Below are 27,790 nucleotides of genomic sequence, written 5' to 3'. Positions count from 1 at the left end.
TCCTGTGAATATGTAAGCACTGTAGTCAGGTTGCGTAATGTCGAATATCTTTTAAATGAAGACGTTTTGCTGCATTACCCACTCAGATGGGCCTCATAGCAACAGCAAGTAGCTACATGAGCGCAGAAATTCAAAAATGTACAGCTCAGCCCTGAAATGTGCTGAGAACCCTCATCTCCAATTGAATTGTCACTCACTCAGTCTGAGCATCTTAGGCCCTTTGACTGTAATCTCTTCAGAACAGGCATTCCACAGTGAATTCTTTAAAGTGCAGTGTAAATGTACAGAATATATAACGGTCACATAACGATAAATACTAATTATGACTCGGACGACACTGGTATGGGCAATACAGATACAATTACATGCCAGCAACTTGCTTCTGTAGGTGACCTTTTTGCACTAGTAGCCACATCTCTCTCTAATTCATATTCTCAAATATGATTTTCTACAGCTCTAGTGACTAATATTTGCCGGCTAGCACATAAATATATATCAATCATATATATGTATGTATGTTAGTATGCATTAAGCACCAATACCATGAAGCACAAACATTGTACCAGTGAGGTAGCCTAAACTGGCCTATCCCATAGTTTAGTTCACTGATGATAAGTATCCCATAACTCCTTGCATTTGCTGGAGTAAGCATTTGGCATAAGTGCATAGGAAACTGGTCAAAATCAAGATAGATTCGTCCTATGTCTTAGTACAAGCTAGCACAATACCTTCCCGGATCAGTACCTGGAATGCTTGTATCCAAAACAAAGATAAGGAACAGACCAAGTCAGGGAACTGGGACAAAGTGATGGGTTGAATTTTAATGATGTGTAAAGAGAGATGTAACTTGTAAAATCATGATATAAGTAATACCATCTGAAATATGTAACTTGGGGGAGCACAGCTTCCGTGTAAGGTGAATATAACATCGTTGCATGGGACGGCTCCTCAGAGACTGGTATCATATAGAACCTTTTTCCAGTACCATATTAATAAACCTGACTGACACTGGTTATTTGGTCTCTTGAATATATTTCATAATGAACCAAAGTGTGGTCAAAAAATTGACTATACAGTGTATCAACACCACCTCTTCCACCACAATTTCTATTTTTCTTTAAAGTAATTTATTTTAAAAAATATTTTGTATCCATTTTGAATTGAATTATGATGGATAATTAATACATCTCCTCCTCCTAAAACCACATTTTTGGATTTAAAACAATCCTAGTGTGCTTTACGTTCTTAAATATGTAGAATACTACCAGCTGGTGAAGTCACCCATCAGGGATGAGCTGTGTCCTGTGACATGCAGTAATCATGAATGGACTTGAAATCATTAAGAGACACAATCGGGTTAAAAATTATAATAAAAATTCTTACATCCATTACTAACATCACTTCAGAATATTACAACTAAATCATTGGAAATCTTGTATACCTTCTATTTTTGATCTATTTCCTCATCTAAACAGTAGAAAAAGTCAATACTCCCTTAAAGAGGCCATTAGATGGGAAAGTATGCCTAAAATGCAAAATTGCTAATGATGGTTGTTGGGTTTTTTTTTTGTCTATGTGTCCTAGAAAGAGAGCCAAGACACTTGCCCCATCCTGTGTAACTCCTGGTTGGCACAGAGACTTGCTAACGGAATGCAGGAATTTTTGTCCTCACTTTAGGGGAAAGCAGAAGCTTTCTCCTGGAAACTGGACAAACCAGATGGGAGCAGGTTACAAGTGGAGCAAAGCAAGAAGCCAAAATCTAGGCCTGCGACAAAGTGAGTGAGGGAGAGGAATAAAGCTGTAAGTGAAATTATAAATAATACCACAGCCTTTTAGAGCAAAAGTTACAAGTGCTGGAGTAGAAAACATGTAACAAAAGCATTGGACTCCTAAGTGCCTGGATACTACGGTGAAACACTTATTAGAAATGCCATGGATTAGATCAAATTGGGATCCCTAGTAGGGAGGAATGGATCAAAGTCACAGAATTTATATGCAAGCTAACTGGGGTTCCGTTTTAAGGAAGAGTGGTGTGGTGCTTCAGAGTGCCATACACTTACCCCCTCTTGTTGGGTGGAGACAGAACTTAGTATTAACAGCTATGGCCCCCATCTTGAATGATCAAGAAATTATCAGCTGCTCAGTGGCGTAGCCAGGTGGAGGGAACAGGGAAAAAAAAGGAAAAACAGAGTGATGTAGAAAAGTTTGAAAATTCTGTTTTTCCAGCACCTCAGAGCAAAAGGTGGGAACAGACTAATACAGTAAAACACACTGATACAATAAAAGAGCTAAAAGGTACAGCACAACCAAGTCTCTGAAAACGGATGCATAGAGGCAAAACTATCTTGCTTTTAATTGTATGTTATATTGTTTTTAGTTTCCTTGTAAATAAAGACAAACCCCAGACAACATGTCTGAGCTGCATTTGGAGCACAATGGGATAATCTAATAACTTGATTATCTAATCTTCCATGTAGAGAAAAAATGGCAGAACAACATGATTACCTCACTTGTTGCTTATTCATGACATTTTATTTTGTCTCTCTCCCATTTCCCTCAGTTTTTCTAATTAGACAGTAAGCTGAGACCTTGTCTTTTACATGTCTATAAAGTGTCTAGCTAGTTGCAGGTAATATACAACTTAAAAAAAAATACCCGTATGTTGCATGGAAATTTAACAGACATTTGAAGTGTCTCATGGCTAGCTAAAATGTCATATGCCATTAACCCTGAGGGATGTAATTAGATATTAATATAACAGGGAATGAGGCATGTTGATTCTGATGAAATAATGGAAGCATTAAACTTCCTTCATTCTAAGTACACAAGCCCGATCTGGTCCATTTCTGTGCAAGGTGCAAATCCAAACAATACATGAAGTGCTTTATTTGCTGACAGGTAATATTTATGCATTCATAAGAGGCTGCTATTAAACTATTAAAAACAAAGAGTCCTTAAAGCCTTTTGTTCAAACAAGCCACTGGAACACTCCTTACTGCTTAGAGTCATCTCTTGAAAGGTGCCCAGTGGCAAATTACCAGATAGGAGTCCATTGCCCCCCAATAGAAGACCAAACCTGGAAGCCCCCAAATGAGCAATAGAGCCCCTTGTTTGAAGGTGGGAGGATGATTCCATGGTCTATGCAGCACATCTGAGATGTGCTGTAACCAAAGGTTCAAACACCAACAGGGCTGGCTTGGCTCCCCATTCTGTCACACAGCTAAAATGATTAGGGCTGGTCAGGAACATTTGACTAAACTGTGTTTCCATTGGAAAATGCCAATTTGTTGAAACTGAAACATTTCACAGAAAGATATCAGTTTTCACAAAACTTTTGCTGTGAAATGTTTCTAAGGTCCATAATGGAATTCCTGGTCAAAGCAAGAGAGAAGCAAGACCCCTGAATAGTCAATGGCTCGGTGGCTCTGAGACCAGCAGAACAACTGGGGTCTCCCACATCCCCAGAGTATACCCTAACCCAGTGGCTCTCAATCTTTCCAGTCTGGAGTCTGATTTGTCTTGTGTACCCCAAGTTTCACCTCAATGAAAAACTACTTGCTTACAAAATCAGACATAAAAATACAAAAGTGTCACAGCACACTTACTGACAAATTGCTTGTTTTCTCATTTTTACCATGTAATTATAAAATAAATCAATTGGAATATAAATATTGTATTTACATTTCAGTGTATAGTTTCTAGAGCAGTATAAACAAGTCATTGTCTGTATGAAATTTTAGTTTGCTCCTGCTTTTTATGTAGCCTGTTGTAAAACTAGGCAAATATCTTGATGAGTTGATATACCCCTGAGAGACCTCTGTGTTCCCCTAGGGGTACATATACCCACACTTGAGACCTGCTGCCCTAACCATAGGGCTGTTAGCTATCACCAGTGTGGCTCTTTTGTGTGAGGTTGTTTGTTTTACAAAAATTGTCAGAAGGTTTCTGTTTTCATTCCACATCAGAATGAAAAACAAATGTCAAAATCTCTAAACTTTTCACCAAACAGAAATGTTGTTTTGCAGCTAGCCCCAGACAGGAGCCCTGTGCCCTGCCACGTGGTGCCACTCTCTGTGCCTGGCTCTGCAGAGGCTGTTCTGTAAGAGCTGGGGTCTGCTGGGGGGGGGGGGGGTCCTCAGCCATGGCCCCCCACATAGCCAGCTGGGAGCCTGGCAGAACCCCTGGCCTACAGGTGTGTGGGCAACAAAGCCAGGGGGACACTTGAACAGACCCTGAAATCTTTCTGTTGACTTATGATCATTGTTGTTATTTGTTGTTGGCGTTTTTAATTATTTTTTTCTGGAGTCTGGACCTTGGTTCTGTCTTGACCAAGAAATTTGGATCTTGACAAAAAAGGAACGACCCTCGCTGTGAGGGGCCGGGAGTGGGCAGCTCCCTAGGAGTGGGACATTCCGGGGTCACAGGAGCCCCCCCCCCAGAGCACCTCGGCCCCCCCAGGCTCGAACCCCGAGAGTGCCTCGCCCCCCCCCGGGCCGAACCCCCCGGGCCGAACCCCGAGAGCGGTCCCCCCCCGCTCAGCGCTGGAGGCGGGGCCCGCCGGGCTGGCCCCGCCTCCTGCGCGGGTTCCCGGCCGGGCTCTTAAGAAGCCGCGGCCGGCGCGAGCCGCCTGGGAGCAGATCCGGCGGCGGAGAGCGCGGGCCACGCTGTGTGCACAGGTAGGGCCGCGGGGCCGGTCCCCACGTGGCGGGCTCGGGGTTGGAGATGGGGGGTCACGGGGAGGCGGCAGGACGGGGGTTATAAGTAATGGGGTGGGGTTGGGGACAGGATGGGATCCGGGAGGGGGACAGGATGGGATGAGGGGGGGTTACAGGGGATGGGGGGGCAAGGTGGGGTCCGGGAGGGGGACAGGATGGGATGGGGGGTTACAGGGGATGGGGGGGCAAGGTGGGGTCCGGGAGGGGGACAGGATGGGATGGGGGGGTTACAGGGGTTGGGGACAGGATGGGATGGGGGGGTCCGGATGGGATGAGGGGGTTACAGGGGTTGGGGGTAGGCTTGGATGAGGGGGGTTACAGGGACGGAGGGGAGCCTGATGTGGGGGTGGGTCACAGGAGACTTACAGGGGCTGGGTGTGGGGAGGCCTATGGAAGCCTGACGTGGTGGTGATGGGGGTCAGTGGAGTGGGGGCTGTGGGTTTCTGGCTAGGTAAGAGCTCACTGGTGGGGCATTCATGCTTAGGCTGGCTGATGGATGAGGGCCCCTATCACGGATGCTTGCTCTCTGGGGCACATGGCCTTTCCTCTCTAGGGCCTCAGTTTGCTCTAGTCCCAGGTCAGGGGGCACTAAGTAGCTCACAGGGCTTGTGGAGCGGGACGTGGGGCCTTTAGCTGCTAAGGCATCAGTTGGAATGGGATTTGGCTGGTTTGGGAGTTCTGGGGAGTGGGTTAATAGGGGGCCTTTTGCTGGGGGGACTGGCTGTGGGAAGGTTGCACTGATGCTTCCCATGCTGTACCTTTGCTACATATGGGCAGAAATGGAGGATTTCTGTTTCAGGTCTGCCTCATTTCCTCCCCCATTTGGGGATACTACATGCCTATATCACAGAGGTACTAAGGCTTAATTTTCATAAAATCCTTCCAAATCCTCTGGAAAATACTACAGAAGTCAGATGACTTGTCACTTAAAAAATGGGACGCTTGTTCTTTAGGTGCTAGCTTACTCCCGGAGGCCTGAACTCATAATTCCATCTAGTAAGGATATTAATTTTTTAAAGGGGAGGAGATACAGGAAAAAATGATACATCTGTGGAATCGTCTCTCCCTATGATAGAGCAGTGGATGTTTCGGCTCTTGATTTGTCTACTGTACCCAACTTGCTAATCCTGTTTCTCTCTTAAATTCATTTTTAAATCTGCTGGATATTTTGGAGGATCAGTGCACTTACATCCTGAGGCATTTAGTGTGTTATGTTTTGCTTGTCCCTGATTTCTTCCCTTCTTTCATACTAAGAAAATCTTTGAAACTTTTAAAAATACAAGCTTTCCTACCTTAATTTTTTTCTTCCACCCTAACTTAGGCCTAAATTTAGGTTGATATAGGTACAATGCTCAAGGGTGTGCAAAATTCACACCGCTGATTCTGTAGCTATGCAGACCTAACCACTGGTGTAGACGCACCTACATCAATGGAAGTATGCATCCACCAACCTAGTTACTGTTTTGGGGACTGGAAGGGAGAAGCCCTTATTATTATACAAATATCTGCAACAACAACAAAGGGGGATAGCTGGCTGGCCACTTCCTGTGAGCAGAATGATGTGTGTGTGGGTCACCCTGCGTGGTAGTCCTGGTACAGCCTTGGCGTCTATGGTGTGACGGATTTCAATGCTAAAACTTGCCTCACTCTACTACTGATTAAGCTTGTGGTCCTAGCACAATGAGACTGGTTAAATTCATGATTTTTAGTGGTGGATGTTGGTACATATCATTGTGGGGTCTCCGCTTGTTTCTCTCTGTACTTCCCCTGTCACTCCTGCTGATGAGGTGCAGGAATGGTGCCATGTTTCAAGGCTGTCACTGTAGTAGTAAGGATGGGTGGACAAGTGAGGGGACTGCTTGAATTTATATACTAGAGGGTTCTTAGGAAATGAAGGGAGCGAATGAAACATTTCTAAGAATTCATTTAGAGGAAGTTAAAGGTGCTCTTGAACTTCTGCAGTTTTTGTCAGTTATACCCTGAAATGCAGAGTGCATCCTGCTTCTTGATCTCTTGCATTTAACCATGTGCTTGTATCTGCTCTATTAATATAATACTGCAATATAAGGCAATTACTGTTTGTTGTCTAGATGGCACAAGACCTTGCTCTGGAAGGGCACTTCAGCTGTTCATGTTCTTGTCAATCTGTGAGTTGTTGGGAGCAATGCTTGACACTTGTTGTCTCATGACTGATGCAATCCAGGGAACAGCACTGCAGTCATAAGTAGTAAAATGTGACATACTTTGCTTAGTGGCCAATGCTGTGTGCCTATTTGTAGGGGGAGTACAGGGACTTAACTCCAGCTAGGAGTGGGTCTGCACAGTACAGTATATGCAAACTTCATCTCTGCTCTTCAGGTGTCGTTTATTCTTGTGCTTCTAGGTCATTTGTACCCAAAATAACATTGCCAATAGCCTCCTTGATTCCCTGTACCAAAAGAAGGAAAATATTGCTGGTTTACCTTTTCTGGGGTTGAGATTTATAATACAAAATTTCAGGCTTTAGAAGATGGAATTGCCTTGCTAGCTTAATTTAAACAATCTTACTGAAACTAACATATCACAGCAGCTCTTCTGCTTATGTTGGTCTCTGGTCTGAGAACTCAACCCCTCCAAATAAGATTCCAACTGAAACCTAAACTGACCAGGCTTGTCAAGTGCGAGGCCTTTTAAGTGAGTTGTATCTTAATATCTTGTATACAGAATGAATGGAGCCCTTTTAGTCTACTTGCTGTCACACCAACAAAAAAAGTCACTGGTGATTGTCCTAACAAATTGCACTCTGTACCTCATTATGTACTGACATGACCTGTGGAGTAGAGTAGAACTTTCTGTTATTACTGTACAGACATAGCATTTAACTGGTTCTTTGGACTCTCACATGCTCCCTGTGCTAAAATGTATGGCCTGATTTATTTATTTAAATAGTTGCAGAGCTTCAGGATTTTGCTGAATGGCAGGTGCTCAGTAGTCCTGAAATCAGACCATTGTAGCCTAAATAAACAGTTTGAACCAGATCAGTACTCCCTAAGCAGATCTCACAGTGTTTGTTTTTAACACAACAGGATGTCTGATGTGCATGTGCTATTGCATAGGCTGATTGGTAAGATTTTTTTTATCCAAGAGAATGTAGGCCTTCATTTTCTAAGTATCCAGTCTGTGTCTTAAGTTTCTACGTATAGTAAAAGTAAAGAAAGTGGCTTAAAGCACGGCTAGTCAACAGGTGGACTGCAGGCCAAATCTGGACCGCCAGATGCTTTTGAATGGACCCTGAAATCTTTTTATTTATTTATTATTATTGGGTTTTTTTTCCTCTGGAATCTAGATCTTGACTATACTTTGACCAAAAAATTTGGACCTTGACAAAAAATAATTGACAAACCATGCTTAAAGTGACTTAACGCAAGTTTAAAAACTTCATACTTCTGTCGGTTACGCTGTAAGAATTAGTCCACCTTTTTTTTGTACACTTTTAGCTTGGTAACAAAGTACTGGTACTTCAGAGTAATCTGTTTTTTTTTTTTATGACTGACAAATTTCAAGTGTTAGCTAAATGGACAAGACTGAATTGTAAAGATCAAGTCAGAGTTAACTGAATTGTCCTATAAAAATATTGAGCTTCACCATTCTGACCTAATTGCACTTGGGTTTTTTCTTTTAATACCCTTGTGCCATTTTACAGCCTTGACACTGAAATTGCTAAAAAGTAATAAAAGCTTGCATGGGAGGAGACTACAAAGAGCGGAGACCTATCTGTTTGGTTGTTGACTAGTGTATGAACTGGCTGGCTTATTTCCAGTGGATCTACAATAACTCAAAGAACTCCTAAGCCATATAAGGCCTGCATTTTTAACAATCAGAGTAATTAACCAGCGGAACAGCTTACCAACGGATTTGCTGGTTTCTCCATCACTTGCAGTCTTTAAAACAAGATTGGATGGCTCTCTGACAGATGAGCTCTAGTTCAGCCACACATTATTGGACTTGATATAAGGATTATTGGGTGAAATTCTGTGGCCTGTGTTCTGCTCCTCTGGTCTGACCTCCTGCACAATGATTCTCTTCTGGCCTTAATCTGCTGTAGATGGCAAACAGTTCATAAACTTGGAATAATGTAGATGAGGAACCAGATCTAGGACCCAAGTCTGAAGTGTAACTCTTTGTAAACTGTACAAGTTCACTTTAGCTGTCCCATTTCGCAATTCATCTGTGTCTCCTACGACACACTTGCCGCTGCTGTATTTTTATTTGTATTGCAGTAGTGCTTACGTGTTGCAGTCATGGACCAGGACCCCATTGTGCTAGGCACTGTACAAACACAACAAAGGCTGTCCCTGCCCCAGAGAGTTTACAATCTTGGTACAAGACAAGAGATAGCAGGTGGATACAGACAGGGAAGCCAAGGAACTGCTATTTCTCATTGCTGTATTAAATCCGTGTAGAGATGGTGTTTATGCAGCTTGTCCTTCCCTAGAGGCAGCAAATCTGCTGGATGACCCCATTGAAGGGTGGAGCTGTTCCACTGAGGTCCAATTGCTGTTTAAATGTTTCTACCGTCCTTCTATGCCTTCTCAGATTTGGTGTGACTGTTCATCTCCAGATGCCAGTTCTAGCTGATAACCCTGAACACTGATCAATCTACTTCAGCTATTTTCATCATCATTTTTTGTGGTTTTTTTATTTTTGATGAAGAGATGCCTGAAATCTCATGAAAGTAAAACATGAATTTTACTTTCATTGCTGCCTCTATGTACCTGAACATGTCTTATATAAGTGTAAGAGTTGCCTGCTCAGGCTAAATTACACCTTTTATAAACCAACGAATAAGGCAGTTTAAAGCAGATTGTCTGTATTTTGTACCTTGTTATTGCAAGACACACGGTATGTGAGGCTACCTACTGTCTGGGCATAGTATGAAGTGGGAAGATGGATGGAAGATATGCCAGTGCCTGTTTTGGTTCTGAATGCATGGTACTTGTGATGGGGTGTCTGTAATTTAGATCTCTGACAGCATAAAAGAGGAGAATTCAATTTTGCTCTGTCTCATGCTTGAAAACTAAATAACTGGATACTGACTTAAAAATTAAATCTACAGACCAGTTGCATTGGGCAACTGCATTATATGCTCCCCTATGCTGCCCTGGACATGACCTCGACCTGTCCTGGTCCCTTAGGTACTGGACTGAGAGCATCTAAACTTGTTTCGCTTAGGCCTGGTGGATTCCTGATCCTGGTGGTGAAAGAAGCTTGCTTGCTTATGTCCCATGTTCTGAACTTTGATCTTAAATTTGTGCTGGCTTTTCTGGCAGCTAAAGTGGAAAATACCCAGAAACATGTGCAGGACTAAAAACGTGCACAACTTAATGCCACATACTCTTATGTGTATTTTTGAAAAGCTGCACGTGGGCTAAGGAGAGATTCCACTGCAAGTTGAATCTAATTAAACATTGTGGCACTAGTTTTATTGTTGCACTTGCAGCTTTTATGACTTTTTTCCCCTCCTCCCCCCATGAAACTAGCTTATATTGAGTAGTTTTACAAGAAAATGTGGGTCTCTTCTCACCATTGTCAGTATGACTCATTTATGAGAGGTATCATTTAGAAGCTGGCAGAGTACAATTATGTAATATTCAGAGATGTTGCGTGCACAGTTATATTTAACACTTGGAGCCGCATCTGATCAAACGTTGTCACATAAGTGACTTTAAAACACTCCCTGATAGTCTAAAGCCTCGTCTATGCTACAAGGTTGGGTGAACGGGTAAGTCAGCTGGGGTCAACCTATTTGTGCATGTGTCTGCACTAAAATTTGTCTCCCCTTTACAGCAACCCAGTAAAACCATCTCCCTGAGTGGCATGGAGCCACCTACTGAGCTCGAAATGGTGTGAGCGTCGATACTAACAATTTTCCAGCAGCTGCCCCACAATGCCCATTCTCTTACAGTGACCACACTGGTCACTATTGTGAACTCCACTGCCCAGGGGATAGAGTCTGGAAGCCACCTCCATCCCCTTAAAATAGCCCATGTATTTTTGAAATGCCTTTTCCTGGCTGCCCAGCTCGGCAAGCACACCCAGCAGTACTCCCTTGTTGTGTGCAGCTGCCCAACTGACCATGCTGTCTCCGTGCACTAGACTGCTCCTGTCTGGAGTAGGAAGGAGGTACTAGATCTCCTCCTCACAGGCCCAGAAGAGGCTGACAAGCACAGCTATGGACCAGCCATAGAAATGTGGATATCTGATATCAGCCCCAGTGCAGCGTGAAAGTGAAGGAACTGCACCTAGGCATACTATGAGGCCAGGAGCAAAACAATCTGCTTTTGATTATTTCTGCCCTGCAGAGGTCTGGCTTCATGCTTGTTAAATACAGTAATTAAACTGAAGGCCTCATATAGTTACTTTAGCAAGCTCTGCAGTGTGGACTGGACTCTATTTCCCCTAGTAGTGAGATATATATATTTTTTAGTGGTGTGTGTTTAAATTTTGAAGATATTTAATACCTTTTGTTGTGTGATTTGATTCCTGTTACTGGCTTGGACAGACTTAAAAGTTTCCTATTAAATGATCTTTAATCTCTGTGCAGTTTAACCTTCTAGGGTCTGATGTGAAGTCTCTGCTATTAGCCCCTCACTTTTTTTCTCTGCTACTTCACCTGCAATGTCATCTACAACCACTAAACTTTCTATTCGGTGAGCCTGGGTAACCTCAGAGTATGGTCTAAGGATCCACTCTAGTCCCCACTTAGTTAGAAGGCAAATTGGCTGTAGGTGATGTCAGGAAAATGCTTGTTAACAGGAAGCCTTTTGGCCAAGGAAGTGTTTCCTCTCCAAAACTTGTGGTGCTCTTAAAATTCTGTTGCAAACCTGCTCTTTTAACACTCCTCGTCGGAAGGTGAAATATTCAAGAACTAGGGAGCTAGAGCAAAAGGTATCGACTCTTCACCTGTCTGGAATGAGGGATTGGCAGTTATGGTTCATGTTGATAGTATAGTGTTGGTTGTATTTGCTGGGTCACCAAACACTTGACACACAAAGGGTGCTCATTGGCCATGTCATAGAATCATAGGTTTAGAAGGGACCACAAGGGTAATCCAGTCTAACCCACTCCCCTTTTTCCCCTTCTCCCTACCAGGAGGATCTGAGTCCATCTCCCTGGTCTATGAGAATCTTCTGAATCCGCATCACAAGGTGTGTGAGCCAAGGAGTGTTTCCACAGGCAGCAGATGTTCAAATATAAAAAAGGCTCATGTTTTTTGATACCATCCATTCCCCTGTTCCGTCTTTGAGTCACTCCCTGTGCCTCTTAGTCCCATCACAGATGGGACTGTATGGCATTCATCTCTCTGACCACATGGAGTCTGAGCCCCAGAGATTCACTCTCCTCTCACTAGGGCCTGGGGTAGAGTCTGCTCCCACGTTTGACTCATGAGTTCTAGCATTTTTCCCTAGGACGTCCTTAAGAATTTTATTCCAAGCTTTAAACAACATCCTGCCCTCAACTGTGATTGAAGAGATTTTGCTATAGCCAACACCCATAGGCTGTTTTAGTAAGAGATGGTATAAAGTAGGCAACAGATCAGTAAGGGAATCTGTGCCAATCTAACAGCTGGCACTGCATAAGGATGTGAGGGTGAGTGGGCAGCGCCAGTACTTTGATTTTTATAGTTTCGCTCTGATAAGAGTATCACAGCTTCTGGAGGCTGCTTTTTTGGACTGCAGATAAGAACAGCTGCTATCTGGTCTGCTTTAGGAGTATTGGATGCTGCCTTTGGGCATTTATCAGTCTATCACCCTGTGGTTTGCGGATTGGAGTGCATCTCAAGAGATGCTGGCCATTCTTAATACAACTACTGCCGGCCTGGCTGGGGGTGAGGGGGTGTGTGTGTCATGGTACTGCCATTTACTTGTGGGACAAACTAAACTGTTGATAGCCTGAAACAATGAGCGTTGTCTGCAGCTCTTTCTGTGGGTTGATGTCCTTAAGTTTCCTGAACGCCTGCTGCTGACCTTATCTCACCCCTTGCACAAATACTGTGGCCGGGTAGGTCCTCAATTGCCCATTGTGTAGTGCAGAGCCCTCGTGAGTCACACATCCCACGTGCAGCCGGGTTAAACCCCCAGCTAGGGGTACGGAGTGGACTTTTGTCCCCCAACCTAATTCTCTAAATCAGCTTAAAACCAGCAAAATTGGTGTTTTATTAGCTTGCAGTGAGCCCTAATTCAGCTCCTTCCTGCCCAGGCAAAGGCTGTTGTGTTTGAAGCGATAAACCGCTCCCAACTGGAGGAAAGGCCTGTGACTCGCTCAGGAGCACACCCTCTTGTTGCAAAACAGTAAGGAAATGCTCTTTCTTAGGGTTCTTCCAGACTAAGCTAATGGCTGGGGGCTGAATTTGCACTGTGAAACATTACCCCTTGCTCTGTGACATGTACTGGCTGGATGATAGGCAGCTATGTAAACTGACCTTGTGATGCAGAAGTGACTTGGGGGCAAGTGCTTTGCATTCTGCTAGAATTGGGGTGATGATGTATAACGGGTACATCGATTAGAAAATCCGGTATTTAACAAGTTACCACAGAGTAGCACTTCCTATAGTTCACTTATTTCTTGTCTGATCTCAGATGTCACTGTTTTGTAACTGCTAATAGCAACCATTACACAATCAGACTTCCCTGAGCAGACTCCGGATAGTAACTCTATTATATTTCACAGCAGTAAGACTTGGCTTTGGTTGTTTAGTGTTTAGTAGGCCTCTGTTTTCATTCTCATAGGAGATTCGCTAGCCCTGGGAATGAGTTTGGGTTGCTTTGCGAGGAATGTATCTGATTGGGTTCTAGCATGTGGTCTGTAAATTAAGGTGAGAGAGAGCATTCTGACACTTGTAGTCTCTCTAGGCTACAAGATGAGGGTGATTGTTACTGGTTCCTTTTATTCAATATGGGGGATGTGCTATGGGTGCAGGGTTTTTCTTGTGGGGGGAAAGGGTGGGCTTGGGAGGAGCTGGCATGGTAGAGACTAGCTGTTTATGGATACAGGGAGGGAAGCTATCAGATGGGACAGACTCAACCTCTCCTGCCCTCTCACTGGGGGAGGGCAGCAGAGTGTGTGTGGTGGGGAGGGAGCCTGGGCTGGATCTGGCGGAGGCTGGGTGCACTTAGCTCAAGTTGACATTCTGCGAGAGAAACTAAAGTGTGATTGAAAAGGAAGGGTAAGGTTTTCAGAAGTGCCCACGTTTCTAATTTGGATGCGTTAGAGATGCCTGCTGGCTCCTTTGGAAGAACAGGAGGGCTTTTAAAATGCTGCACGAGGAGCAGGAAAGAAGCAGAAGATTAAACCAGTTGCATTTTTCATGTGCTCCTCTTCCAAAAGACAACTCTTCCTGTCCAGCTGCTGGTGCTGTTCTTAAGGAGCAATTAACGCTACACTTTGCTGTTGTAGTACAGGGGCAAGGCTGTGAATGGAAAGCAGAGCTAGGCTTGCTGAGATGGCCATGCCTCTGCTAATGCCCATATTTACTGGTGTTATGTACAGATAACACCTGTCTCTGAAGCGCTAGATGCCATGTGGCTATTGCACAGATTAAGTTAAACTGGAGGCAGCAGAAGCAAAATATTTCCCAAATGCATGAGGACCTAATCGGTGGGGAGATAGACAAACCTAAATAAAGCCCGATAAAAGCTTCTTACTCAGGAATTTATTTTAGAACGCTGACCATGGCTTCGGTAACAGGTCAATGGCACGCCAGATCTTACGGCCCCGGGGAAAAAACACCACGTTTGGCTTCAGTAGGAATAGTAGGTAATCCTTGTTCCAGTGGCTGTGGCTTTTTTCTAGTTTCCTCTGAAGTGTAGACGGTGAGAATGGGGTTATACTTTGCAGTTAGTGCTACAGGAGCCAAGGGGAAACTTTCTAAAACAGCAACAGGAATAATTCCTGACTGCCAGCCCCCTCCGACAGCTTGGGCCAGTCGCTTCACCTCTCTATCCCTTCCCTGTCTTGAGCTAGCCTGTGGGTTTAGATTATAATCACTTCGGGGCAGGGCCTGTCTCTTGCTATGTGTTTAGACAGCACCCAGCACACTGAGGCCTTTCTGTTGGCTGGGACCTTCTTGTGCTACTGTACTACTAAAAAAAGGTAAAAAGTAAAACACTTGTGTCCAAACACTGTAAAGCATGTGAAATTGATGTGAATCTCTACCAGGGAATTCTGGGGAGGGAAATTCCCATTGATGAGAGCTTTAGTGGAGAAAAAGGCCTGGCAGCTTCTAGCAAGGTGCTACTTTGTGTGTTTAAGCCTTGCACCAAGCAGTCTTGGCCTCTGTTTCTGAAATTGGGCTGAATGTGGTTTGTCTGAATTTGAAGCAGATTGGTGCTCAGAACCAGTTCAGCTGCATACTTATTGTCAGTGACAGGTCACAGGTTAGTCAGAAAGCTCAGAGCAGGATAGGGAGGCAAGGTAGTAAAAATCCCTGTCTTGTCTACACTAGAGCTTGTGATGAACTCTGGGAACAAAGTTTGGGGTCCTGCCCACTTGAGGCTTTGTCTTGTTTGCAAGTCAGAATGATGGAAGTCTCTCTTTTCAGCCTTCATGGATGAACTCTGAAAATTGCTCAGGGTAACATCCTCTATGGCAGAGGTGGGCGAACTACGGCCCGCGGGCCACATCTGGCCTGCAGGACCGTCCTGCCCGGCCCCTGAGCTCCCAGCCGGGGAGGCTAGCCCCTCCCCTGCAGCTATGCCACCGCGTGGGCAGTGCTCTGGGCGGCGGGGTTGCGCGCTCCTGTAGAGCAGCGTGTCTGGCTCTGGCCGGGCGGCGTGGTTGCCAGACATGCTGCTCTGCGCGGCATGGTAAGGGGGTTGGGGCTGGGTGGTTGGATAAGGGGCGGAGGGCGGTCAGGGGATGGGGAAGGAGGGGGTTGGATAAACGTGGGAGTCCTGGGGGGCCTGTTGGGGGCAGGGATGGGGAACAAGGGGGGTTGGATAGGTGTGGGGGTCCCAGGGAGGGGCCTATCAGGGGGCAAGGGTGTGGATAAGGGTCAGGGGGCAGTCACGGGGTGGGGAATGGGGTGGTTGGATAGGGGGTGGGGTCCTGGGGGCGGTTAGGGGTGGGGGGTCTTGGGAGGGGGCAGGGGTGTTGATAGGGGTCAGGGCAGTCAGGGGACAGGGAGCAGGGGGGTTGGATGGGGTGGGGGTCCTGGGAGGGGGTAGTCAGGGGTCAAGGAGCAGGGGGGGTTGGATGGGTGGGGAGTTCTGAGGGGAGCAGATGGCTGGAAGTGGGAGGGGGCGGGGCCAGGCTGTTTGGGGAGGCACAGCCTTCCCTAGCCGATCCTCCATCCAGTTTTGCAACTCCAATGTGGCCCTCGGGCCAAAAAGTTTGCCCACTCCTGCTCTATGGTGATGGCTTCTAACAGCCCAGCAGATGGGGAAGATGAGAGATGCATGCTTGCAGGATTATAATCTTATACAGAAAATTAACAACAACAAACACCCACCCTGAGCACTCCCTCCTGGTCCTAGCTGTGAGAAGGCTACTACTGTGACCTTCATAAAGGGGCATTGTAAGGAGATTTTGCGAAGGGCTTGCTGCAGAAATATTTCATTGCATTTTGCAGTGGTTTCTAAATGAGAGCTTCTGTTTTTGGCTGTGGAATTCTGCCAAGCTGGGCGTTTCAGTACATAGTAACTTACTGCGTGGTAGAAATACACATCCTGGATATTCTGCTTTTATACCTCTAAATAAAACAAAAGGGTGGTGACTATAGCAATCAGAAGGACCTGGTGCTAGCTACATGAGGGGACTAGATTCCTGCTTGTTTCTGGAGTCCGCAGCCCTGCATGCCAAAAAGGAATGGAGTCTAGCTCTTATACTTTGCTATGGGGAAGGTGGAGTGCCTGAGGCTAGTCATTCCTGGGCTTTGTAAAGAGTTTATAACATAGAAGATGCGACACTTGCAGTCCTTGCTTGGTCTCCTCAGCCGTAATTACTTCAAATGTGGCTACTTTAATGCCTAAATAGGGCAAACTGTAGCTGACTGCTTTGCAGCTGCGAATTAGAGTTCTAAACACGTCTGACACGTAGCAGCTCTTCTGAAACAGAACTGGAAGTGTCATAACTATTACTCGGGTTTTTGGGAAATGTTTCACGTTGAATCGACTCCTATTTTTAGGTGTTTTTTTTTCCTTTGGTTTAAATTTCTTCCATATGAGGGTAGGAAAGAAATAGGAAAGATAAAACCTGAGAGAAACCTTTAAAACTGGTCTTCTCAGGGGCTTTTAATGCTTGAGGGAAAATGTTGTAGCATGCAGAATTGGTAATATAAATCAGCCCTAATGGTCTCGTCTGGCCCTATTCTCTACGAATTTTGCTTGGTGATTTCAGATCTAGTGAAACTCCTACTTCAATCTAGTGTTAGCAGTGAATTGCAATTTGTAATTCTCTCTTTGCTTAGATTTAAATTGGGGGGAGCGGGGGAGAAATAGCCTACTGAGAAGATCTGTTGCTCATCAAATGTTGTAACCTTAGTCTGTGCTATGAAGGGGAGAGGGTTTCTGGGAAAAGGCAAACCAATGAATCCAAGTCTGAGTAACATCAGTCAGCTTAGTAATTTTCCGGAGTGGGTGAAAGATCGATTTCTCAGTAGCCTCATCCTCAAATGCTGCACTGGACTAGTCAGTCTTGGTAGAACAGCAGCTGAAAGGGAAGTTCAGTGAACCTTATGAACGCTCAGTATGACTCTAAAAATAAGAACAGGAGTACTTGTGGCACCTTAGAGACGAACACATTTATTTATTTGTTCGTCTCTAAGGTGCCACAAGTACTCCTGTTCTTTTTGCGAATACAGACTAACACGGCTGCAACTCTGACACCTAAAAAGAAGAGAGAGTTGGAAACTAGTGCATGCAATCTCTGCTGGAAAGTGACATTGTTAAAAAAATCTTAAATTTGTTTAGATGCTATTGAAAGTTAAATTGTACAGAAAAAGCTAACAATCCTTATGGACTGTCTGCTTTTGGTATTGAGAGTGAAAATGGCCCAAAATGTTGTGATTTTTATGTGGTTGGGGCATTTGTTGTTTACCCTGCACAGGGCCTTCTCTAACCCTCTTTAATCTCCGCTCTGGTTGTAAGCATATCTTGTCAGCCATGTGAGTGTTCAGTCTGAATAGCACTTGTCTGTTGCTAGCCAGGTGTAGCATCTTACTTTGCTGGGCTGCGAATCTGTAAATCCTGAGCTCTTTCCTGAATGCCTGTGTGCTTTAATCTGCATTAAAGCTCCAATTTATGTGACCTTCCCTCTGTATTGAGTGAGCTCAATGGACGCTGCAGTCACCTGACGTACAATGAGAAGAAACACTCCTTTTGGGCTTGGGAGCATAGTTCAACTAATGGGGTTTATTTAGGGGGAATACCTTGTAAATGATTCTTTTGTCAGAGCTACAATGTGACTTGGTTCTGCTCGTGATGGTCATGTGGTGTTGGCCAAAAAGCTGTCTAAATATGCTTCTAGCAAAAAAGAAATGAGTGGTGGCTCTGGCAAATAGACTAAACCAGTCTTAAAGGTTTAATTAAAACAGTCTCCAATGCTTTGTTTCCTCTTGCTGCTGCTGCTGTATGTTGGTTCAAGGCACAAATGCCTGAAAATGAATTAGTATTAGGTGACTTCTGAAAACCTCACCTCCAGTTTTGATCCAGATTACGCTTCCATGAGATCACCATTCATGGTACTTGGTGTGATAAGCAGAAGTTTTCTTGATCTTCAGGAGTCCTGGGTAGTGTCCCCAAGGTACCTCTCAGCTGGGGTGAGTTAGACCCAAGGTCCCTTGTAATCTGCAGGTGGATGGAACTAAATTCTGCAACTGGGTTTCTGATGCTTCAGGCTGCAAATTCTGCAGCAGCTTCATTTAGATTAAATAAAGGTTTTTTTAATTGATCATGTATGAAAATGAACAATATGTTCTGTATAGTGGTCTCTTCTATCTTTAGGTGAAATTTAGTCTATATGGCATTGTCCCTGCACTTTCACTTCTTGATATGACACATATTGATGTTGTTGTAGGAGCTGCTGGAGGTTTTGGCCACTGGGGGAAAGGAAGTTGAGACTTTTGGCACTCTGGCGGGTATCAAGGCAGTCTAGGACAGTGGAATAAGCACACTAGCTGGATGCTCATACTAACGGAGGGCAGGCCTAGACTATGGGGGAAAGTCAATCTAAGATATACAATTTGAGTTACATTAGTAGTACATAAAGCTTATGCAGGGCAAACTCATAAATTGTTCGCCCTCTATAACACTGATAGAGATATGCACAGTTGTTTGCTCCCTCAGGTATTAATACACACTCTGAGTAAATTACTAAATAAGAAGTGATTTTATTAAATACAGACAGTAGGATTTAAGTGGTTCAAAGTAGTAACAGACAGAACAAAGCAAGTCACAAGCAAAATAAAATAAAATGCGCAAATCTATGTCTAATCAAACTAAATACAGATAAGTTCCTCACCAGTTCCAGAATGCTCCCTTTTGCAGGCTAATCTCCCTTTAGCCTGGGTCCAGCAATCTCTCACAACCCCTGTAGTCACTGTCTTTTGTTTCAGTTTCTTTCAAGTATCCTGGGGGGGGGGTGGAGAGGCTCCTTCTTTAGCCAGCTGAAGACAAAATGGAGGGGCCTCCCCCAGGTTTAAATAGACTCTCTCTTGTGGGTGGAGACCTCCCTCCTATGCAAAGTCCAGCTCCAAGATGGAGTTCTGGAGTCACCTGGGCAAGTCACATGTCCCTGCATGACTCAGTCTTTACAGGCTGAAGCCATTGTCCACATGGTATCTTGCATGTCTCCAGGAAGACTTCTTACGTGGATTGGAGCATTCCAAGATGCATTGTTCCCCAAGTGTTTCCTGATCAGGTACTTAACCTGGCGAATTCCTTCCTAAAGAAGCTGACCAAATGCCTCCCAAAGCTTACTTAGAAACCAAGCAAGCATACAGCCCATATTCTTAACCTCAAGTAGAAAATGATATATATATATGTATGTGTATGTATGTGTATGTATGTATGTATGTGTATGTATGTGTATGTATGTGTATGTATGTATGTATATATATGTATGTATATATATGTATATATATATATGTATGTATATATATGTATATATATATATGTATGTACAAATAGGATGAATAGATATAGTAGACCATAACCTTTACGGAGATATGTTACCTGGCACAGGCAGCACAAAACATATTCCAGTTATGTCATACATACATTTATAAGCACCCCCTCCCCATAAAGCCTTATGGGGTACACAGTCACAAGCGGGTCTTCACTAGACCCGCTAAATTGACCCCCAGTGGATTGATCGCTGCAGCCTCGATCCACCCATAAGTGGAGAAAAGCCCATAGTCCTATGTGAATTAATCTTCACAGTTACCATTGAATGAATGCATTGCTACAAATAGGGCCGTTTACCCCTCTTGGAGCCATTGTTTCAGGCTGCCCACAGGTTCAGGAAGACAATGCTATGTCTGTTTACATCCAGTCAGCCTTGAAAAATCTCTCTCTAATCACAGACTAGAAAGTCTTTCCATCTTTTCATTTAACATATAGATTGTGGAGCACAACTGCTCAGCAAGGGGTAGATTCTCTGCCAAATTCTGCAGCAGCAGAATACCTGGAACTCTCTCCTCACAAAGTTAATACAAGATGCAGTTTGCCAGAGTAGGATTAATCTCCATATGCTATTCTGCCAGGGCATGCTTATGGGCTCCTGGAAGAGCTTCCCAGGCCTGAGAGATGCCTTCTTTGCAGAGCGTTCAGTTATCACTGATATAGTTGTTCTGTGTTTTGGGTTTGCAATAGCACAGCTGCAGTGACTGTGCTGACACACATGGGCCAACTGACAATTATCTGATTTTTAAGGATGCTTCTATTTCCTGCTCAAAGATGCACATGCCTCTGAATTTCCTCCATGGTGACTTTCAAGAGCCTGTCTTCCTGTGGGGTGGAGAGATAAGTGCTCATAAGATTACACTGTAAATCCCTCGCAGGTCCTATGTGCATGTAGGAATGTAGCAAAGCTGTTATTTGAAGGAGCGGGCTGGTTAGTTTGTGGTTCCTGTCTGGGGTGCTCCAATTGTCTTGGTCTGAAGGTATTGGGTGCTGTTCTGAACTGTCAGTATAACTGCAGCTAAGCATGTCAATAGTTTTATGGCATGTACAAAAAAAAGGCACTGGCAAACGTATAAACAAATAGCATTTACCCTCCGCTCATCTGCGCCTTTCAAGTTCTTCCATCCTCTCCCTGCATTGTCAGCACAAATGTTTAGTTCTCTCTCAAATTGTGCGTGATCTTTGTTTCAGCTGCTTCTTGTGGTGAGAGGCATTCAGTCAAAACAAGGCCATCATAATATGAAATGGCGATGTCCATCCTGCAGCATGGAGATCTACCTTCCGCATGACATCCTCCCTGCAATCTGTTATTTGTGAGCAGCTATTCCTCCTTTAGCAACACTTGCCATGACAAAAGACCAAGGGAAAAACTTAAGGGATCTCCAGGCTAGGGACACAGAAATGTCTAAATACTAATTTCCTTTTCCATTATGAGCCCAAGAAAGTCAACTATCTTAACCCTACAATGTGTAGTTGTGTTATGGCTCCACAATGAAGTCACAAGTCAGTTCAGTTTGAGATAACAATTAAGGTTGGTATGGGTGTAATTTTACTCAGTATGGCCAACCCTAAGCATTGAAAACCATCACTCTGGCCCCAAAATATCATGAGACTATTTAAAAAAAAAAACAAAAAAAACATTCTAGCCTCTGTATTTGTCTGCTGGTTTCTGAGCCTTTGGCATGAATTTGTTTCATGCATTTGAGCTTTTCTCTGCAACCGGGATGGCTAGAAATGTACTACTTTAAAAATGAAAGTTGATATACTTTTGTAACGACATGATTCTAGGAGCTGGGGCTTTACCAAAACCAACAAATAGCATGAGATTTGTGATTAAAATCCTGAGCACAGAAAGCACCGCTTTCCACCCCAGGGCGTTCACTCCCTCCTGTCCAGTAGAGGGGGTGATGGAGTAGCAGAATTGTATTTAAGGACAGGTTTCCGAGTAGCAGCCGTGGTAGTCTGTATCCGCAAAAAGAACAGGAGTACTTGTGGCACCGTAGAGACTAACAAAGCCAGAGAAGAGAGATTTGGAAGGATGAACCAAATGCCTAGAAACTGCCAAAGACTAACTGGAAAATCTTGCAGGAAATCTTTGGTTGTTTCAGCCTGTGAAATTAGACTTTAAAGCACCCTGAATTATATGTAATGGGATGGCCTGATAGTGAAGCTGCCACATGAGCTGCATCAAAGCAGACAAGAATTCAAACCCTATGAATTCTGTGGAAAGCATGTAGGCACCTATTGAAACGTTCCATTGTTATCTGTCATTGCTAAGTTTAGCTGCATTTAGTGACCTTCAGAGGTTGCCTCACGCACAAGCAGAACAGAAACATTGACATGGTACCTAGCTCAAGGAGAGATGTTTGTTTCTTCTCTGAGGGGCACATTTCAATAATCTGATATTATATCTCCTGTCTCTACCCACTTCCACCAGTCATCCCTCCCCTTTGATAGTATTAAAATCCGACTCTCTTTGGATATAAGAGGAGAGTCCAGCACTAACTTCTAAAGCAATCTCCTTAGGAAGGGCTCTAGGGGTGGTTGATAAATTGTAGTGTCAGTTGCTTGACTGTACTTTGTGGTGTTATTTTGTTATGAAATATACGCAAGAGACCAAATAACCAATGTCAGTCCTGTTTATTAATATGGTACAGGAAGAAGGTTCTGTATGATACCACTTTCCAAAGAGCATGTCTTGTGCCATGATGTTGTTCACCTTACGCAAAAAGTGTGCTCTCCAAAGTTACATCTCTAAAACCATCCTTGTACACCCTACTTGTTTACCAGTAAAAGGAACTGCATAGGTCATTTGAGACTGGATTGAATTAATCCGTTATCTATCTTGTTCTGTTCTGGTACCATACCCTTCTATCTTTTGTTCTAAACCCATGCATTTCAGGTCATGATGCTCCCTTATTTTTGTTTTGAGCACTTGTCCTGGTACTAAGGGGCATGAAGGCACCTCTTAGATTTGCATGGGTAACTCCTTTCCTGTTGCTATGAAGACATCTGTCAGAAAAACTGTCAGTATCAGATCTACTCAAGTCAAGACTTTAGCTAATGCAAAGTGTTATGGGATACTTAGCATAAGTGTACAGGATTATAACAAAGGTACAGGGCAATGTGGGCTATATAACTGCTATATTTCAGAGTAGCAGCCGTGTTAGTCTGTATCCTCAAAAATAACAGGAGTACTTGTGGCACCTTAGAGACTAACAAATTTATTAGAGCATAAGCTTTCGTGGGCTACAACCCACTTCTTCGGATGCATATAGAGTGAAACATATATTGAGGAGATATATATACACACATACAGAGAGCATGAACAGGTGGGAGTTGTCTTACCAAGTCTGAGAGGCCAATTAAGTAAGAGAGGAGGGGGAAAAAAAAAAAAAACTTTTGAAGTGATAATCAAGATAGCCCAGTACAGACAGTTTGATAAGAAGCAAGTGTGAGAATACTTACAAGGGGAGATAGATTCAATGTTTGTAATGGCTCAGCCATTCCCAATCCCTATTTAGCCCTGAGTTGATTGTGTCTAGTTTGCATATCAATTCCAGCTCAGCAGTCTCTCGTTGGAGTCTGTTTTTGAAGTTTTTCTGTTTTAAGATAGCCACCCGCAGGTCTGTCAAAGAATGGCCAGACAGGTTAAAGTGTTCTCCCACTGGTTTTTGAGTATTATGATTCCTGATGTCACCTTCAGCCCCCAACTAAAACCTCTCCAGCGCATCATCAGAGATCTACAACCTATCCTGAAAGATGATCCTTTACTCTCACAGATCTTGGGAGACAGACCTGTCCTCGCTTACAGACAACCCCCCAACCTAAAGCAAATACTCACCAGCAACCACACATCACTGAACAAAAACACTGACCCAGGAACCTATCCTTGTAACAAAGCCCGATGCCAACTCTGTCCACATATCTATTCAAGTGACACCATCATAGGGCCTAATCACATCAGCTATACCATCAGGGGCTCGTTCACCTGCACATCTACCAATGTGATATATGCCATCATGTGCCAGCAATGCCCCTCTGCCATGTACATTGGCCAAACCGGACAGTCTCTACGCAAAAGAATTAATGGACACAAATCTGACATCAGGAATCATAATACTCAAAAACCAGTGGGAGAACACTTTAACCTGTCTGGCCATTCTTTGACAGACCTGCGGGTGGCTATCTTAAAACAGAAAAACTTCAAAAACAGACTCCAAGGAGAGACTGCTGAGCTGGAATTGATATGCAAACTAGACACAATCAACTCAGGGCTAAATAGGGATTGGGAATGGCTGAGCCATTACAAACATTGAATCTATCTCCCCTTGTAAGTATTCTCACACTTGCTTCTTATCAAACTGTCTGTACTGGGCTATCTTGATTATCACTTCAAAAGCTTTTTTTTTCCCCCCCTCCTCTCTTACTTAATTGGCCTCTCAGACTTGGTAAGACAACTCCCACCTGTTCATGCTCTCTGTATGTGTGTATATATATCTCCTCAATATATGTTTCACTCTATATGCATCCGAAGAAGTGGGTTGTAGCCCACGAAAGCTTATGCTCTAATAAATTTGTTAGTCTCTAAGGTGCCACAAGTACTCCTGTTATAACTGCTATACTAATTCTTCAAATGCTTAGAATGTATATTGCAGGTAGTATTATCGGCATAACATATGTGTACTAGCCAGCATATATTAGTCAACAGTGTGCACTTAACTTCCTATAGAAAACAAAACCAACTTTCCAAATTATTTCACACTCCAGTCACTTTCTAGTTTGCCCTGACCACTACTCTTAACACTGTCCTCCTCTGTGGTAAGATTGGCACCTCCCAAGGGCTAGTCTGCATTTCCTGTGCTGCCCTACTTCTGCAGGAATATATTTTGTCTTTCCCCCCACTGTGATAGATAGTGAACTTATAATGGCTATGTGAATGTTAAAGCTTAGAAGAGGAAGTGGATACTAGCCAGATTGGAGGCCCAAAATAGAGTTAATTTGCAAAAATCCACATAACATTGTCTTTTAAAAAATAAATGACAGTGCGTGATTGTGTTTGTACAGTACCATTCCTTGCCAAATGCCATGGCTCTACAATAACTGCATGTGCAACCCCTGCACTTTCCAGAAGCAAGACTTTTTCAATGCTGCCAATAACTCAGCCCGGCTGCCCAACCCTACAATAAACCTGCGGGTCTGATCTGTAGTTGGCAAGGAAGCTGCCTTCCATTTTCAGCTTTCAAAGGGTTATCTATGCTTTTAATTCACTGCTTATAAATATCTTATGGCAAAGCCCTTCAAAAGCGTCTTTTGAGTGACTGTCTTGAGACACCTTTCAGGAGCCTGAATTTCTGAATGTGCTGGGCACCCACCCTCTAAAAATCTGCTCTGTTCAAGGTGTGTCAGGTTGGGAATCTAAAAAGCAAGGCACCTGGAATCTTTAGTCACTCTTGAAAATATTTGCCTTTTATTATTTTAAATGGGTGGTGGTCTTGATTCTTGTTGAATCCCTCAGGTAACCTCCTTGCCCCCAGTCTAACTTCCTTAAACAACTTCTGAGTTTCACATGAGTGTTGCATCTAATTCTGATCCATCACTGATGGGGAATTCTTCTGTGTGTTGGAGGAAGCCAAGAAGGGCAACAGTTGGACAGATCCAGGGACCTGCTTCCTAAGGACTCTAGAGTAAAATGCTGTTGTATTCTTTACTAAGTGCTGACGTCTCTGTGTTCTCTGCAGATCTTAGAAACCCAGCTTAATTGCCACCAAGTTCACTCAAGATGCCCCCAGCAATTGGAGGCCCTCAGGGATACACCCCACCAGAAGGAGGATGGGGATGGGCTGTGGTCGTCGGAGCCTTCATCTCCATTGGCTTCTCCTATGCATTTCCCAAATCAATTACTGTGTTTTTCAAAGAGATTGAAGCCATCTTCGATGCATCTAGCAGCAAAGTCTCCTGGATCTCCTCCATCATGCTGGCTGTTATGTACGCAGGAGGTAAGCAAGCAGACTAGAGACAAAAGGGAGGTGATTGTTAGTTCTGTGTCTGATTTAATGGTCTCCTATTGTATTGCCTTTCTTCAAAACACTAATAGGAACTGACTTTGTTTCCCATTTGGGTGAAATTTTCTAAACGGGTTTGTTTAGAGAAGTTTGGCATAAACTTTATTTAATGCCCAAAGTGTGAAAATGAGGTTAATCTGTCCTGCTCCTCTGCAAAGCTATAAGTAAAATCTTTCCAAGGAATTAGGACTTGCGTAATTCTGCACTTGCCCTCGTTAGAATATAGCTGTGACATTTTGTCTGCTTCGAACGTCTACCAGAAGACCAGCGTATGATGCTACGGTCAATGCAGGAGTCCCTACAGAAAGTTGTCGCGTAGATGAAAGAAATTACAGCTTGCAGAGCTGATTCTAAACACAGCAAATCAATAGAAGTACACACTGTGGTGTGGCCAAAGGTAAAGTGATAGATCTAGGAACAAAGAATGCAGACGAGGATTTGGGGGGTCATGGTGGATAATAGCGGAACATCAGCTCCCACGGCGCCACTGTGGCCGAAAGGGCTAATGTGATCCTGGGATGTATAAATTGGAATCTTGAGTACGAGTAGGGAGGTTTTTACCTCTTTATTTGGCACTGGTGTGACCCCCCCTACAGGAATAGTCTGTCCAGTTCTGATGTTCACTGTACAAGAAGGATATTTGTTAACTGAACAGGGTTCAGAGAACAGGCATGAGAATGATTAAAAGATTGGAAAACCTGCCTTACGGTGATAAATCGATTGAGCTCCTAGAGCCTAACTTAACAAAGAGAGGGTTAAGGATTGACTTGCTCAGTCTGTAAGTACCTGCGTGAGGAACAGAGATTTGATAATGGTCTCTTCAGTCTAGCAGACAATGGTATAACAAGATCCAGTGGCCGGAAGCCAACGCTAGGCAAATTCAGATATTTAATAATTAGGGTAATTAACCACTGGAACAATTTACCAAGGGTTGTAGTCCATTGACAACTTTTAAATCAAGATTCCAAGAGAGGCTCTAGTTCAAACAAGAATTTTGGGAGGTTCTAAGGCCTGTGCGCTACAGGAGGTCAGACCAGACGATCAGTGTTCCCTTTTGGACTTGTCTATGAATTTGTACCAGCTGAGGATCTGGCCCGAACATGAGCACAACACCTGCTCTTCCTGTAACTTTTTTCTTTTCTGTCTGTTTCTCACTTCTAGTGCTGAGAAATCTGACCTGGTCAAAGCGAGTCCTAGTTGCCTGGGCTAACTTTAGCAAGGGCATTTTGCAAACCTACCGAAAAGAATGGTCTCAAACTCCTTTTAACAGCAGAAAGATGGCAGCAAGGACCAAAAGTATAGGAAACAATTGGACAAGGCAAACAGTTACTTTTTTTTTTTTAAATGCTGGTGAAGCCCCCTTCTTCCACATCCTGGGGGTTTGGACAGATGGGGGCAAGACTCCAAACCACCTCCAATCTTACATTGCTTTCCTTAAAATAGGTAACTTCTGATCACATGGGGGTGGTGGGCTCTTACCCCCGTCCTCGCTTCCCCAATATTCTGTAGCAGCCTGTGAATGTGCGTGGTAAACTGTGGCTAAAAGAAGCTCCCACTGTGACAGCCATAGTGTCCACCCTGGAGGCAGCTCTGAATATTGGCGATTGTGGTGCTGCCGCTATCCCAAACTGGCAAACCGCCTGACACATATTTGCATTTGTGCATCAAAAGCAGCTGGCGGCAGGAGCTGGGCATGAGGCTTTTCCTTGGGGGAACAGTCCCTGCTTTGTCCTACCTCAGCTAGTGAGGCAATCGGCACATTTCCCTGCCTCCATGTTATAACAAGCTTGTAAATTGTAACTGACTTAATGAGACCTGATCTAGGCCATTCCCTGTCTGTCTCTGGTGGTCC

At 44.0% G+C, this 27,790-nt stretch overlaps 1 protein-coding gene across 2 annotated transcripts in view; it reads left to right on the top strand.

Moving 5' to 3' along the window:
• The first annotated feature begins 4,628 nt into the window (after positions 1-4,628).
• SLC16A1 (solute carrier family 16 member 1) overlaps positions 4,629-27,790 on the top strand; it is a 36,271-nt gene continuing 13,109 nt past the window's right edge. Inside the window, exons 1-3 of one of the 2 annotated variants that reach the window (XM_065404415.1) lie at positions 4,630-4,676; positions 11,847-11,902; positions 25,615-25,872. In XM_065404415.1, coding sequence (XP_065260487.1) covers positions 25,656-25,872 — 217 coding nt within the window. In that variant the 5' untranslated portion in view covers positions 4,630-4,676; positions 11,847-11,902; positions 25,615-25,655. Of the gene's footprint in view, positions 4,677-11,846; positions 11,903-25,614; positions 25,873-27,790 lie in introns of both variants that reach the window. The other variant, XM_065404414.1, reaches the window with a different exon arrangement.

This window comes from Emys orbicularis, chromosome 4, assembly GCF_028017835.1.
Source record: "Emys orbicularis isolate rEmyOrb1 chromosome 4, rEmyOrb1.hap1, whole genome shotgun sequence".
Taxonomy (NCBI): domain Eukaryota; kingdom Metazoa; phylum Chordata; order Testudines; family Emydidae; genus Emys; species Emys orbicularis.
Note: the sequence above shows the minus strand (reverse complement) of the source record. Positions and strands in the feature narration are given on the sequence as shown.